Below are 15,319 nucleotides of genomic sequence, written 5' to 3' on the forward strand. Positions count from 1 at the left end.
CATCCCGACGCACTGCCCACCATGGCTCCGACCAAATCCCCGTGGAAGAAGATCGCGACCGCACCCAAGACTCCGACTAAGACGAATGGCAAATCTGCTGCGCGCCCATCCCCGGCGAAAGCCCAGCAGTCCGAAGATGCTGCAGCCCCCACGCCACAAGCTGCAACCGCCAACTATGCCCAGGCCCAAGCCGACGAGATCGAAGCCTTGAAGGCCATTTTTATGGAGGAATATGAGGACGTTGAAACTAAAGGAGCCTGGAGCAAAACCGCTGACCGCGCGTTCAAGCTTGCGCTCAAGTCCTACACTAACTCAGACATCAACGCCCTCCTGTCCGTCCGATTCACAGCCACCTATCCCAAGACTATCCCAATTCTAAAACTTGAGGCCACTAATGGTTTGCGCACCAAAACCCAAAAAGTTTTGGAGGACCTCGTGAAGACGAAGCCCAATGAGCTTCTCGGTGAGGTCATGATCTTCGAGATCGCCACCGCCATTCAAGAGTTACTCGAGGATGCTGTCGCCGACCGCAAGGAAGATCAAGCCGTGCCGAGTCTGGAAGAAGAGCGCCAGGTCCACGAGGCCGCCGCCGAAGAGCTAGCCAGGAAGCAGGAGGAAGAAAGGCAGAAGAAGATAGAGGAAGAAGAAGCAGAGCAGGACCGCATCTTCAAGCACATGGTGGATCAGGAGTTGAATAGGCGGAAGGAGCAGAAGCGGCAGACCAGAATCATCTCTGCTGCTGCTGCTACAGAGACTAGCATGATCTATGGTACGTGCCGCCGAATTATTTCACCTACTACGTCGATGTTGATTTTCCCAGAAATCGAAAATGGCCCAATGAGGCCGCTCCGCCACGGACCTGTCGCCCAGGTATACGCTGTCATTCACAAGTCGATTCCGCTCGCCTTCAAGAAGGCTCTCGTTAAGGCTGAAAACAATCCAGCCCGCGTGAAGAAGCTCGTCGAAGAGTTCGACCAGGCTATGGAAGACCTGAGAAACGTGTCGCACGAGAACGTCATCACCATCCTCGATTTCAAAATTGATAGAGCACCGGAGGGCGCAGAATGGAACATCAGCATTCTTTCAGACTTTGCCGATAGAGGGTCCCTTGTCGACCTGTTCCAAGTAATTGACACTTTCCCTGCGGACAAGGTCCGCTCTTGGACAACCGATCTCCTTCAGGCACTCGACTACTTGCATCGCAGTGGTGTGATCCACAAGAGAGTCCATCCAGGCAATGTACTCTTCTGTGAACCTGCTGAAGGTGGTCCACTGTTTGTCAAGTTGGCAGACGGCGGTTTCCAACAGTGCCTTCACAATGCCATCGACGTCGCTCGAGGAGCCGAAAAGGCTGAGTCAGCGAGGTCTGCCTATTGGACGGCTCCCGAGCTTCAAGATGGCAACGGTAGGCCCTCGAGGAAAACGGACATCTGGGATCTAGGCATTGTCTTCTTACAAATGCTGTTTGGCCTCGATGCACCCCAGAAGTACAGTTCCCCGGGAGCACTGATGGAGGATATGGATATCTCAGCACCCCTCGAAGAGATGATTCGCAAGTTTTTCAGGCCTGATCCGAAGAAGCGTCCTTCTGCCTTCGACCTTATGCCTTCAGAATTCCTTCGCACTGATGCGCCTGTGCTTTCAATGCCTTCTTCGCCCCCGCGAATCCGGCTGCATTCCACCAGTAGCTCGATACCCATAGCTGGTCGTCGAATCCGCCGTGAGTCTTCGAGCTATGAAGGCAGCTACGGCAATGGACCTTTCTCCCGCTATGGTAGCGAATGGACAGAGCTTGGTCGCCTCGGAAGGGGAGGATATGGCGAGGTCGTCAAGGCACGCAACAAGCTCGACGGCGGTGTATACGCGATCAAGAAGATCAGACAAAACACCGCTTCTGCTCTCTCCGATGTTCTGTCGGAAGTTATGCTGCTCTCTAAGATGAATCATCCGTATGTCGTACGTTACTACTCCGCCTGGCCGGAGAATGAATTGGGGAGTGCCATCGACACCGGTACGTTCTCCGTTGCCCTGGAACTTGTACCATTCGTAATCACCCGCAGCGCCAAGCACACTTATTTTCGATTCTGAGAACTAACTTCCAATCACAGAGACGGAAACAGAATCAGTAGTGACTACAGAAGATACAGTGTCTAACAGCGGCCTCGATATACAGTTCACAAGGAGCAACACTGGCGGTCTTGACTTCATAAGCTCCGGAATCAATATCGAGTTTGGGGACGATTCTGAAGATGAGAGTGATACGGAAGATGAGTTCTCTGATGCTGATAGCGAAAGTGGTACTGGTACTGCCGAGACCAAGTCACCACTTAAGCTAAAACGTACAGCATCAAGTTCGAAATCTCGCGGAATCCGAACCACTCTCTACATCCAGATGGAGTTCTGCGAGCGTCAAACATTGCGCGACTTGATCCGTAGTGGTCTCTACAATGATGCAAACAAGGGATGGCGTCTCCTTCGCCAAATACTTGAAGGCCTGGCTCATATTCACAGCCACGGAGTTATTCACAGGGACCTCAAACCTGACAATATCTTCATTGATACTGCCAACAACCCCCGGATTGGTGATTTTGGCCTTGCGACAACGGGCCAGTATCAGATTGCTGACCGCGTCGCCACTTTTGGAAGCACGGCAACCAATACTCAAGGAGACCAGACTCATAGTGTTGGCACAACCTTTTACATCGCGCCCGAGTTGAAGTCAGGTGTCAGTGGGACCTATGACAGCAAAGTCGACATGTACTCGCTGGGTATCATCTTCTTTGAGATGTGCTATCCACTGAAGACGGCCATGGAAAGAAGCGAGGAGATCACAAAGCTCCGTCAAAAGGAGCACGCTCTGCCTGATTGCTTTCAGTCATCGGACAAGGCCATACAAGGAGAAATCATCCTGTCGCTTATCAACCATCGGCCGAGTGAACGTCCCAGCAGCAATAAATTGTTGCACGAAGGGAAAATTCCGCACGAAATTGGAGATGAAACAGTCCGATTGGCTCTTGCGGGCTTGTCTGATCCCAAGTCTCCATACTACCATAAGATGCTATCTGCTCTGTTTGCTCAAGGGGCTAACAAACAAGTCCAAGTCAAGGACTACGCCTGGGATCTCAATGCAACGAACGGACCGCATGAGCAGAAGGCGAGTACTTTGGTTCTCCAAGAGCTGGTGGAAGACAAGTTGAGCGCCGTTTTCCGAAGACACGGTGCCGTCAAGACAAGAAGGCAGTTGCTTTTCCCTACGTCGGCTCATTATGAAGAACAAAACGTCGTGAAGCTTTTCGACTCCTCTGGGACACTTGTTCAGCTACCTTACGACTTCACATTGCCCTACGCTCGGTCAATCGCTAGACAAGCCCCTCCTGTAGAAAAGACATACACCATCGGCCACGTCTACCGCGACGCATTCACAGGAGGCGCACCTCGTAGCAACGGAGAAGCCGATTTCGACATCATTTCGTACAACAGTCTTGATCTCGCTTTGAAGGAAGCGGAGGTGGTCAAGGTCGTGGACGAGGTGATCGATGAGTTTCCGTCTTTGTCGACTGCTCCAATTGTGTTCCAAATCAATCACGCGGACCTTTTGGATCTGATCATGGAGTCCTGCCGTATAGCTCCGTCGCTACGCCGCTCCGTCAAGCAGATTCTCAACAGGCTGAACATCCAAGACTGGACGTGGCAAAAGATTCGAAATGACCTGCGTTCCCCCACTGTTGGTGTGTCATCTACCTCGCTTGATGACTTGGCCAAGTTCGATTTCAGTGACTCTCCAGAGAAAGCCTTCAGCAAGATCCAATCTCTACTTGCAGGCACTGAATTCTTGGACAAGACTCATGCGATCTTCGCTCACTTACGCACCGTTCTTGGCTATCTCAAGAAGTTCAATGTCCGGCGCCAGATCAAGGTCAACCCTCTCGGCACATTCAATGAAAAGTTCTACGCTGGTGGCTTCATGTTCCAATGCTTGTATGACACAAAGAGGCGCGATGTCATCGCCGCCGGAGGTCGATACGATGCCCTGATTGAGGAGCACCGCTCCAAAGCGCAGGGTAAGGCGAGCAGTTGCCACGCCGTAGGGCTCAACCTTGGCTGGGACAGACTAGTAGCGTCAATGGCACGTCTCCACAAGAAGGCTAGCAAGAACAACTTTCTCAAGAAGTCGACCGAAGATGACTCAGGACCTGGCCAATGGGCAACGCGACGTTGCGACGTCCTCATCGCCTGCTTCGACTCTGCGGCACTCCGTTCCACCGGCGTAAAAATGCTCGGCGAGCTGTGGGCTCACGATGTCAGTGCTGAGCTCTCAATTGACGCGCGGTCGCCGGAAGAACTTATCTCGCACCATGCCGATGAAAAGCACTCATGGATCGTCATCATCAAGGCCGACGCAATCAACACCGGCAAGCCCGATCTCAAGGTCAAGTCACTGGTTCGCAAGGAAGACACGGACCTCCGCAGCTCCGAGCTACTCTCTTACCTCCGCCAGGAGATGCGCGAACGCGACCACCGTGAGGGCCGCGCCGCCGCCCGCCTTAACTCCAGCCGCCTCCTCGGAGCGGGCGCGAGCAACGGCCACGAAGGCCACAGCACGCACGGTGGGACCGCCGACGGCGGCGGCGTCCCCGTCAGCGGCGGCCGCAGCTCCAACAAGCCCAGTGGTGGCGTCGGAGCGGGTGGGACCGGCAACACGAACAACGTCCAGGTGCTCATGGCGCAGCACCGCTCCAAGAAGAGCAACAAGTGGAGCATCGTCGAGGCGGCGCAGGCGCGCACCCGCGAGCTGCTGGCGTCGTACGCGGACGGGCCCATCGCCGCGATCGAGACCAAGGACGAGATCCTGGACATGGTGCGCGAGACCAGGCTGAGCGAGCCGGATTCGTGGCGCCGCGTCATTCAGAGCGTGCCGTTGGCCGAGAGGCAGTATCTGCAGGAGGTGCACGCGATGTTGGAGGAGTATCGCAGGAAGTGGGAGGCCGACGGCAAGGCGACCGAGGGGAGGGCTGCGTTCGTGTATAATTTCCGGACTGGCGGCGTGGTCATGTATGACCTAGGACTTTGAGAAGGACTAGTCAACGTGGTGCCAATCTTGCACGTGCAACTAATGCGCTGGAATAACGGTGGTGGTAGGTTCGTGGCGGATTTACGGTTAAACGATGATGGAGATATGCATCGGGGATGTAGTTTGGCGGCTGATGACTCAACGACAGCGTGAAGATTTGACAGCATAAAGAAAATAAACCTCGTCTAACGAGGGCTTTCACATGAAGGTGGCAATGACCTGTGACAATTACGTCGATATTCTCTGCGTCGCAGTGACTGATTGCTTAACATACATTGAGTAGGCGGTTCATATCACGTACTCAAGTTTAGCTTTGCTAGTGTCTGGCTACGCCACAATATGCGCGGAACTTATCAGTTACAGCAATCTCCCGATCCAATCATCATCACCCTGGCCTCCGCTAGATTCTAGATCTCATATGGTTAGTGCTATATCTTCAAACGCTTGGACAAACAGAGCGCGTGATGTGTATTCCCTAGCGATCCTTCCATAGGCTCACGCGGCCATATGAAATCCACGAGCTAGAATCCAGCACATGTCTGTGCACACTTGGAGCCGCAGGATCACTAGCTGAAGCAAGACACCTCCCTTGTGAAGTGGCTGTGGTATCTTTATTCGTTAAGTCTAGGTGGAGATCACGGGTCAAGTATGCAGCAGGATACTGTCTCGAACAAAGGACTCGAGCACGAGGACTTGGTCTGTTAAATGCTTATATATAACGTAGTTGAAGCCTCAACCTCCACATACACGCTATTTACCCACACACATAGGTTCAGCAACGCTGCTCTGAAGCCATGGCAAAGCTCCGCGATATCTGCAAAGACCTTTATATGGGCCTCAAGGAAAGACATGGTGAATCTAACCGCACGTCTCGGAAATATCAGGCAATCGATGATAATGGCAATGATAAACCCCACAGGTGGTGGATAGACCGTCACTACGAAGCGAAGGAGGCCGAACGTAGAGCCAAGAAGGAAGCAAATACTCACGGTAGCAAAATACCAGCTGCAAAGTCCTCCAACACAGCTAAATCTTCTGCGGAAGTTGTTCCGGAGTCGAAAACTGCAACAAAAGCAAGTGCCCCCGCAGCTTCTAAAACCGCTCCTTCAAATATTGCATCATCGACCTCTAAAACCTCCAACAAAAAGAGTTCGGGCGAGCATACTAAAGCAAATGACCGCAAGACCCCCTCCCAGGCACAGGGAAAGGGTGCATCTAGCACTAAACCAGCAAACTCGTTCGCAACTGACCGCTACTATTGGTCTACCTCTGACGAGTTTCTACTGTAATCTGTTGTCAATTTTAGCGGTCCTTAGAGAAGATAGCTCGTGGTGATCAAGGCACTTTTTGCATCAAATAATGTAGAACTGATCATGTAACTGCCACTGCTGCGGGTAAACCCAGATGATTAAGCGAAGGTTGAATTAGTCGAAGAGATATGGTGCGGGCGGACCTGCTTGCAATGGCGATAACAAGATAAAATTTGACAAAATACCCATGGGACAGAGTACAGTGTCCAATTAACTAGCATTAAAACACAGCAAGCGGTCAGGAACCTTGAAACTTTCATGTTTTGTGAGAGTTATATACCTCCTTCTGCACGCGGTAAATGTGCGGACCTAGCTACAGGTTTCATAGCTAAGTAGAACTCTCTAAATCCATGCTCTTACCACTTATTTATGTAGAGTTTGAAGTAATAGGTAGAGAGATAGGCTACTCAATGTTACAATACTAGACAAGTCGACCGCACAGTTGTACAGGTATAGGCTAAGCTAAGGGTTAACAGCCCGGTGACCGACCAAAAAGAGTGGACGTTTCTCAGGCCGATTGATCCAAGCGTGCACATAGGTGCAGAATTACACTCGCAGATGATTCTGTGAGTTGGGCGGCCATTCATTCTAAGGTAGTCTTGTGCAGAGCCGTGGGGTCCTTTGGCCTTAATACTCTTGCACCCGACTCAAGAGTGGTCTTTGTGCAGCCAGGCCACAGCGGCTTCTTCCCATGCTGTTCGCTCGCAAATACTCCTTTGGTCCATATATATATATATATATCTCGATTGCCGGATTCACCAATCCTCCACATCTCAGTGCCGATAGAGAACATCCACCAGCGCGGAACAACTTACGAATATCCAATGTCGTTTCATAAGGAAGCTTCACCCTCTCCCCATCCCGAGCGCGCCAACCTCAATAGTAATGACGGCAGTGCCATCGATGGCGATCCCAAGGGAATCGCCAACCCGACAAGACCACCAGTCTCCTACGCTCCCTCAATGACGAATGATGATTCACACGATTGCGCGGGTCAACGCCATTCCACAGACGTGAAGGAGCTCGAGCAAAACTGTATGCCGCTCGAGACGTGGGAACGCGGGCGCTATTTTCAAGATGGAGATTGGTGTGGGTAGATAGGTGGACTCCGACTCGAGCTTCTCATGGACGCGGGGAAATGGTGATTTAATCCCTGGATTCTACCTTCTCACTGCTCACTCTTTGACTCACTGCTCACTCTTTGATCGCTTCATGAGATAACGTTAGTTTTAATTCATTCAGAAAGGTGACCATCGATATTTGCTGAAACCTATTGCTCACCTCGTCCCGCTCGGCCCCGCTTGTGCTCTATATCCATTTAAGCTCCCATGTCCCCTGTCCGACGCGCTTTTGGCCTTTCCTTTGCCCTTTTTGTCAACCTTCTTGGTATAGCCAAACAGAAACCTTTTGATGCTCACGGCAATGCTCGACAACATTTGGAACGGGTATACCATGAGCGCCCACAACGCTTGCAAAGGAATCATGAGCAATGTACTCAACCAATCAAACAAAATCGAAACAACGCCGGGCTTTTTCTGCTGCCCGCTTCGTGCGGCTGCAGCTGCAAGGGCGAGGGCATCTTTAAGGCGTGATTCAAGATCCTGCAGGCGGGCCTCTGTCGCCATAGTTTGGGTAGTGGCGCGCTTCTCATAGCGGCGTACGGCGCGGTTCAGAGCATCCAATTGAGGCTGGAAGCTCTGGCGGACGATGTTCGCAACTTCGGTGGGTGCGGCAGAGCCGGCAGACTTCCCTTTCTCTTTGGCTGACACGGCATTGGCTGAGGCAACGTCGGCCATGTGCGACTCGAGTTCGCTGAGGCGCCTCCCTAAGTCGGACACGGCGGGCTCCTCGGATTTTAAATCAGGTTCGGCTTGCTCGCGGACGATGCGCTGCAGGTACACTGTCCGGGCGCGGAGCATGCGCAACAGATGGGATGCAGGGCGAACCTCGGCAGCCAGCAAAAATATAGTGAGATTGTAGTTCGAAACAAGTCCTTCGGAGGGACGCGAAAGCGATGCGCGAATGGCATGGAGGAGGTATGCACCGACAACTGGGCCCAAGAAGCATGCAGCCAGGGCGTACAGCTGATCTGACTGCAGTTCCTTCACGGCAGCGATATATTGCGGCGAGCGTTCCGGGGCGGGCATGTCGGCAGCAGTGTCGCTATGCTCCGAGGCAGTTTTTGTGTCGGCCGTGGGCGCATCCTCGATGGCCTCGTCATCTTCAGAATCTTCCTCAGGTATAGTGTCAGACAGGCGTATCCCAGCAGCTTCGGCATATGGCGCAGGCATTTGGGCGGCGCAATACCAATCCCTGTATTTCGGGTCAATGAAAAAAATTTTCGAACACATTCTTGGGCAAGACGTACCATGGCATGCGCACACACCAGTTGAGCAGGAGGGATGCCAGGCCAAGCAGCAGGATGTCGGTGACGACGGCGCTGCCATTTGTGAAAAAGATACCGCTCACAGCGGGCAGAATGGCGAAGACCAGTGGCAGCGAGTGCCAGAGAGAGGGCTCATCTTGTTCTAGCTTGTCTGCGTCGCGCGAACCGGGATTCAGCAGGTTGTCTGTGGAGGAACGGATCGAGGAAAAATCGGAGAGCATGGAGCTACGGCGGCGCAAAACGGGCGGCGGCGGAGCAATGGACGAGGATGAGGCGGAGGGGTCCCATGGAGTGCTATGGGTGCGCTGCAGACGGTGACGCAGCGCTGAAGATTGCTTTGGTTGCACAGGGAAGGATCGTGCGGAGGAGCTGGGCTCAGGCGGGTCGTCGGCCATAGCTCTTTTTGTGGGCTTGGGCGCGGTCACGGGCTGGTGGCTTGGATTCGGTCGAGCAGAGGGAATTGAGGGGTGCTGACACTGGGGTGGCAGCAGCAGGGCGAGGAGAAGATTGCGCGTCTTGCATGGTTCGGGGCGAGCTGAGAGAGGGCGGCGTCGAGGTCGTGGCAGGTCGGGGAGTAAGTAGTTTCCAAAGGGTGGAAGCGGCTCGCGTTCACTGGGCAGTCACGCGTCGCCAGCACAGGCGACGCCCTGACAGCACAACCGGCCCCACACCCGCCAAACTCATCACTGTGAGCACATCCATCACCCTTCGAATCCTCATCGGGCAAAGTTCCCACTGCCCCGGTTCTGACCGGTGCATCCCCGCCATTCCTTCCCAGGCCACAACCGCGCTATCGCACTGCTAATCATCACTATTCCGCGCTCCCTCGCCACGCTATGGAACAGTAGATAACTGGAATCGAGCCATTTCAATCCTGGCAAGCAAGCTGATCGGACGCCTTTCGCCGTCGTTGAAGCCCCAGTTCTATCGAAGCCCGTCTTTCCTCCTGATTCTGTGCTGACCTGACCATGCTCAAGGCGTTCCTGCGAATATGTGCTTCTGGTAGGTCGTGTTCTTCCTATTGACACCCCGAAACGGTTGTATGACGTCTCACACCATGCCAAGCAAACTGCATCTCTGCAAATCACTTCCACCGAACCCGCCCATTGACCTCCATGCTGCCCTATTGAGACCCTCTTCTGTCAATAAGTCTATAGCCATGTCTCTACACAAAACTTCTTCGTCGCCCAAGTCTTCCTTCTGCAACACAATCTCTTTGTCCAGGTGCCTCCGCTTCATCGACCGCAGCTCCAACATCTTTCTTTTTGCAAATCGGCCTGGGAAGCTGTCACGCCTCATATCCCATCTCCCAATCCGGCCGACTTAGCTCTTTCTGACCACCCTCCTCCGGCGCTCTGCTCCTTGGTCGACAATGGCTGAAGTGGAAAACCCAATCTATTCCGCCGCCATCTACCTTCCTGTGCTCGCTTGTTTGGTTGTCTTGCTCGATATCCCTCCGCTGGTATGGCACGTCCGCAACCGCAACCTTGGTGCCGCTGCCTTGGTCGGTTGGATCATCACCTACAACTTCATCGCCTTCATCAACGCTTTACTCTGGCCTCACAATGATCCGCGCTATGGGTTCCACGGTTATGTTGTCTGCGATATCGAGGTCTACGTCGTCGTTGCTGGCTGGACAGGCGTCTCCACTTCCCTGCTCTGCATCATGCGCAGCCTTGCCAAAGTCCTCGACACCAAGAACCAAGTTGTGACACCCCGTCGAGCCCAGCGCATCCGCCAATACCTCATCGACGCTGCAACTTGCTGGGCTCTCCCCATCATCCAGCTTGGCATGTTCGACGTGGTCAAGGTCTATCGCTACTACATCTATGGGATTAGCGGTTGCGTCCCATCTCTCGATACGAGCTGGGCCAGCGTTGCTCTGATCTACTCTTGGCCGTTCGCCATTGACCTCCTCTGTGCATACTACGCTGGTATGTTCAACTGCGAACCTTTACGGAACCGAAGAAAACTGACGTTCGCAGTCCTCATCATGGTGCGCTTGCACCGCTATCGCTCCGAGTTCTCGCGCCTCGTCCACTCACACAACACCACGCGTTCGCGCTTCCTGCGCCTCTTCATTCTCTGCATCCTATTCCTTCTCGGCATTCTCCCCGCCCAAACTATCATCCTATGGCTCAACATCCGCGCGCGAGCCTTGAGCTTCTCATGGGCGCGTAACCACTTGCCCGAAAATCGCTCCAAAATTATGCCCATTAAGCCTTACGGTGCACTCCTCCCTGACCGCTGGACCAGCGTCGTCGGCGGCTTCCTCCTCTTCCTATTCTTCGGCCTCGGCACCGACGCCACGAACATGTACCGCTCGTGGGCCACCAAGCTGAATCCCGCCCGCATCTTCCGCCGCAACAACACACGACGTCGGACCGTCTTCTACACCACCACTGGCAGCAGCCCCGTCTCCCCTTCGGCCCACTCCATGTTCAACTACAAGACGTACTTCAACTCCCGCCGCAGTAGCAGCAGCTCGGCCGGCAAATCGCACGCCTCTAGGTCCCTCTGCAAGTCGCCGCTGAGTTTCTGGCGCGCGAGCAATGCTGCCGGCGTCGCCACGTCCCCCACTACGGACTACAGCAGGGCCGGCAGCACCGCGCCCATCCTGCCCCTTCACCATCTCAACCTCCATCGCAACCCGGATGACGACAACAACGGCAACAAGGTGCGCACCCTGAGCAGCGCTTCCTCCGCGCCGACTATCGACACTGCCATCTCGACGACGCCGCTCAGCAAGACCATCCGGAAAGCGAGCGCCGGCACGCTGGCTGAATGTGACGACGATGACGACGTTGCGTCAGTGATCAGCTCGCCGATGGAGGACGCTAAGGGAAGGGTAGAGGGCTTGGGGATTAGGATGGATATGGCGGGCCCGGGTACAGGAGCGTAGATTGGGGATGAAGTTCGCTCGGCCACGTCCGCCGCCCAGTCAATAAGAGGCGATGGATGCCGGGTGCGATGTTGCATATGGGATGAGATGGGATGGGCTTCTACTTTTGCATCGTGCGGCATTGCAAGCGCCATCTTCATTGCTCTTGCTTTTATTTGGTTTCTAGCGAGGTTTTATTTTACGCACCTTTTAATCCATAAGTGACGGGGGACGTCATATGAAGCGTGGATACTCAGCGCAGCCTAGAGCGTAAGGTCCTTTTGTCCATATCCGAACCTCCAAAAGGCATAGGCAGATCAATTAGAGCCAGAGGCTCGGCTTTTCCGAACGAATTAGACATCGGGCTGTTTGGCATGCTTCCCCTGTCGTCCACTTAATTTCCGCAAGATGCCGCGAAAGTATACTATCACGTCAAGAGCACGTCCCCTTTCGTCATTTGACCAAGTTGCTGATCCAATTATGTACCTGAAGAAACGCATACACTCATCTTTCATCATATCCAATCATCCCTCCTCCTCTTCTCCAATGCCCAGCCCTCTCACAGCAAGAAGCCACCCGCACTCCTGCTGCCCCAGAAGCCCTTGGGGTCGACGCTCTGCTGCACGCCCTCAGCAAACGCCCTGCTCTCAGCGTCGATCCTGCCCCAGTAGTCCTGCCTGAAGTAGCCGTCGTTCATGAACAGCGGCCTGTAGACATCAGGCACCTTGCCGTCGGCGACGGCGGCATCAATAATGTCCTTCATGCCGCCGTACAGCTCGACGGTAGCCGAGTCGATCTTCTCGTCGAGGACGGGCAGGCCGCGCCAGTACGAGAAGTCGAACTCGAAGATGATGCGGTCGGCGGCGTCGTCGAAGGCGATGAGGTCGCCGTCGCCGTTGCCGACGGCCGCGTCGATCTCGCGCGCCTTGCGGGCGAAGACGGCCGGGTAGGGCTGGAAGGCGACCGAGGCGACGAGACCCGGCACGGCGGCGTAGCTCTTGGACACGTTGACCCAGTGCTCGTAGCAGTCCTCGAGGTGGGCCAGGGTCGTGTTGACGGCGTCGGCCGACGCGTCCTGGGCGAGCAGCGGCGTCGTCTCAGTCGCAATAGTGTAGGCCGAGCCCTTGAGCACCGCCCAGTTGTTGAAGGCCAGCAGGTCGTAGTACGAGCGCGTCTTGGCGTTGTTGGTGATGGGCTTCAGGCTCGTGAACATGTCGAAGACGCCCGCCGGCGGCTCCGGCCCGTCGTAGAAGAGGAACATGATCCAGATGTGCACCAGGTTGGCGCCCGTGATCTCCGACGTCAGGATGATGCCGGCCTTTTCGTCAGGGTAGTTTTGCGTGAAGTTCTGCAGCGCGGCCAGGAGCGCCTTGTCCGTGTCGTCCGACGCCGCGAAGATCAGGTTGCCGCCCCAGATGTCGTTGATCGGGTGGGCCTTGAGCGTGTACGTCGTGACGATGCCAAAGTTGGCACCGCCGCCCTTGAGCGCCTTGAAGAGATCGGCGTTCTGGGTGGCCGAGGCCGTCGTGATGGTGCCGTTGGCCAGCACCACCTCGGCCTCGACCAAGTTGTTGGCCGCCCAGCCATACTCAGCCGACAGGAAACTGAGACCGCCTAGTCGAACAATCAGCCGCCTGTCTCGTCTTCTTTTGCACGTAGTCTGCACGAAGAAGCTTCACTCACCGCCCAGGATGTAGCCTCCCACTCCCACATTACCGATCCGGCCACCAATGATGGTCGTGTTCGTCCCGTCCAACACCTTGTGCACATCCTCCCACCTGTTTCCAGGGCCAACACGGACCGTCATGCTGTCCTTGTCCAGCGTGACCTCGTTCAGATCAGCTGTAGAGATGAGGGGGCCGCCATCGATGCTCGAGAAGTTCTGGTTAGGGTTGTGGCCGCCCGACTTAACCGCGAAGGTTTCGTTGTTTTGGTTAAGCGTCTTGATGACAGTCGACATTTCTGCCGCAGAAGCCGGCTTGATGATGCAAGCAGGCTTGAGCGCCGCGCAACCGGTGGACCTGGATGCGCAATTAGCATCGCGTACTTTTACAGTGCAATTGATGGTGAATGTGTCCAATTCAAACTTGGAAAGGGGGTATATCGTCTACCGTACTGGGATTGATGGGGGGCTTACCAGTACTCATTGTTCTCGGAAGTGTATTCCAAACTCAAAGGTCTGTCAATAGAGATGGCAGAAGTGCTCTCCAGGGACTGGCACGTCAGCGAATCAGCTTTCGCAACGGCACCCAGGCCCAGGAGAGCGGCCGCGGCCACAGAACGAAAAGAAGGCATTGAATCTTCTAGCTTATGCTCAACAAGCTACGCTGATCAGACTCCCGTTCGGTCAGAAGAATCCCCGCGGGGTGGAAACGATTGAAAAGAGAGATCTGAGTTATAGACAGTGAATCTATAGCTCGGAGCAATGGACAAACGAGGGCAAAAGAAAGAAGCGAGGGGAAGCGAGCGAGCGGCAGGCTATCGTCGTGCGGGAAGGGCAGGTGGCTCGGCAGCCATGTTTATATTGTCTGCAACGATAGGGGAGCCTCGTTCCGTCCACCCGCCCGGGCTGAGCTGCCGTATGCATCTCCCAAGTGCAAGTCAGCTGTGGCGCACGTCGTCTCCACACCATGACCGTTCTTCGGCGGGCCGTTGGGTTAGGCGGGCACCAGCAGGGGCCTCATGGACTCGGGTGCTTCTCCGGCTAGTTAGCCGCCCAGGCACCGAGTGGCCGTTGATCCGCCGACAGGGTTGCTGTTTGGGCTCGCTAACACGGGCAAGGCCACGCAGGGGCTTGATCGTTGCCAGACACTTGGAACTCCTGGATGATTGGGCTTGAGCGAGCCACGTCCAGGGCAATTGAGACCGCACCGCCCAGCAATGTCTCCCCTCATTCCATCACTTCAACAGCTGAAGTTTATTGAACTATTGTCGTGGGGGCCGGTGACGCTCAAGCCACACTGCAGGGGCCAGGGCACTTGACACTACTGAGTGGGTGCTGGCGACGACATGTGCAGTAGTTGGCTCCTGGCTTGCCCAATTGAGCGGTGTCTCTTGTCCGCTTCGAGCTGAAAGACCAAGAAGAGTTTACGAGCGGCAGCTCGGGGCGCTCGCTTGGAACAGACTTCACGAGGCCGACGGACCAGCGTGCCGGAAAAAGAAGCAACGCAGTTTCTTTGAGCTTGTTAAAACGGGCAAATCTCGCGTGTCATGTGCGTGATAGCGATCGTCCTGATTGCTGGCGATGCCGGGCGCGTGGCCAGGCACAGGATCAGCCGGCACTTAATCGCAGCGTTAATCCCGGGGTTATTGTCGATGGGGAGAAGATCGCTGATGAAAGATTGACGCTTCGTACCGTGGGCCATGTCGTTGGCTACTCGGACTGTTGCGGGAGCCAGCCCAAGCACATGTCGACGCGTCGCCGCACCTGGACACACCGTAAGGCTTCTCGGTCCGCAACGCGGCCAGGCGAGCGCTGATCAAAAAGATCCAGCAGCGGTGAAGCCTGCAAGCGAAGCATCAATAGTGTGAGTTCGCCTATAAAGAAATGCCCGATTCGCCGCCCATTACCTACTTTGCATATCATCGGGCGCCTGACCCCCACTTGATCGTGCTATTGTCAGGCATTCGCTTAGGAATGTCGCCCGGGACCAGGCGGAAGAGCATGCAAC

General features: G+C 54.9%; 4 protein-coding genes across 4 annotated transcripts; 2 read left to right on the top strand and 2 right to left on the bottom strand.

Annotated features, from left to right (window-relative positions):
* Window positions 1–21: 21 nt before the first annotated feature.
* Window positions 22–5,071, top strand: LTHEOB_3888 (Pek gcn2 protein kinase; the record flags this gene model as incomplete). Its single annotated transcript, XM_035512860.1, has 11 exons — window positions 22–769; window positions 821–1,125; window positions 1,183–1,556; window positions 1,686–1,720; window positions 1,790–2,011; window positions 2,109–2,297; window positions 2,346–2,933; window positions 3,102–3,529; window positions 3,614–3,773; window positions 3,822–4,061; window positions 4,116–5,071. The coding sequence occupies 11 exons, from the start codon at window positions 22–24 to the stop codon at window positions 5,069–5,071; spliced, it is 4,245 nt and encodes a 1,414-aa protein (XP_035375281.1).
* Window positions 5,072–7,658: 2,587 nt separating this feature from the next.
* Window positions 7,659–9,162, bottom strand: LTHEOB_3889 (uncharacterized protein; the record flags this gene model as incomplete). Its single annotated transcript, XM_035512861.1, has 2 exons — window positions 7,659–8,694; window positions 8,750–9,162. 2 exons carry the CDS (start codon window positions 9,160–9,162, stop codon window positions 7,659–7,661), a joined length of 1,449 nt encoding a protein of 482 aa, XP_035375282.1.
* A 977-nt stretch (window positions 9,163–10,139) lies between these two features.
* On the top strand, window positions 10,140–11,669 carry LTHEOB_3890 (A-pheromone receptor; the record flags this gene model as incomplete). The annotated part of the gene is made up of 2 exons (XM_035512863.1): window positions 10,140–10,701; window positions 10,753–11,669. The coding sequence occupies 2 exons, from the start codon at window positions 10,140–10,142 to the stop codon at window positions 11,667–11,669; spliced, it is 1,479 nt and encodes a 492-aa protein (XP_035375283.1).
* Window positions 11,670–12,207: 538 nt separating this feature from the next.
* On the bottom strand, window positions 12,208–13,943 carry LTHEOB_3891 (FAD binding domain containing protein; the record flags this gene model as incomplete). The annotated part of the gene is made up of 3 exons (XM_035512864.1): window positions 12,208–13,262; window positions 13,332–13,669; window positions 13,786–13,943. The coding sequence occupies 3 exons, from the start codon at window positions 13,941–13,943 to the stop codon at window positions 12,208–12,210; spliced, it is 1,551 nt and encodes a 516-aa protein (XP_035375284.1).
* Window positions 13,944–15,319: the final 1,376 nt, after the last annotated feature.

Source organism: Lasiodiplodia theobromae (assembly GCF_012971845.1).
Source record: "Lasiodiplodia theobromae strain AM2As chromosome Unknown scaffold_10, whole genome shotgun sequence".
Classification (NCBI taxonomy): Eukaryota; Fungi; Ascomycota; class Dothideomycetes; order Botryosphaeriales; family Botryosphaeriaceae; genus Lasiodiplodia; species Lasiodiplodia theobromae.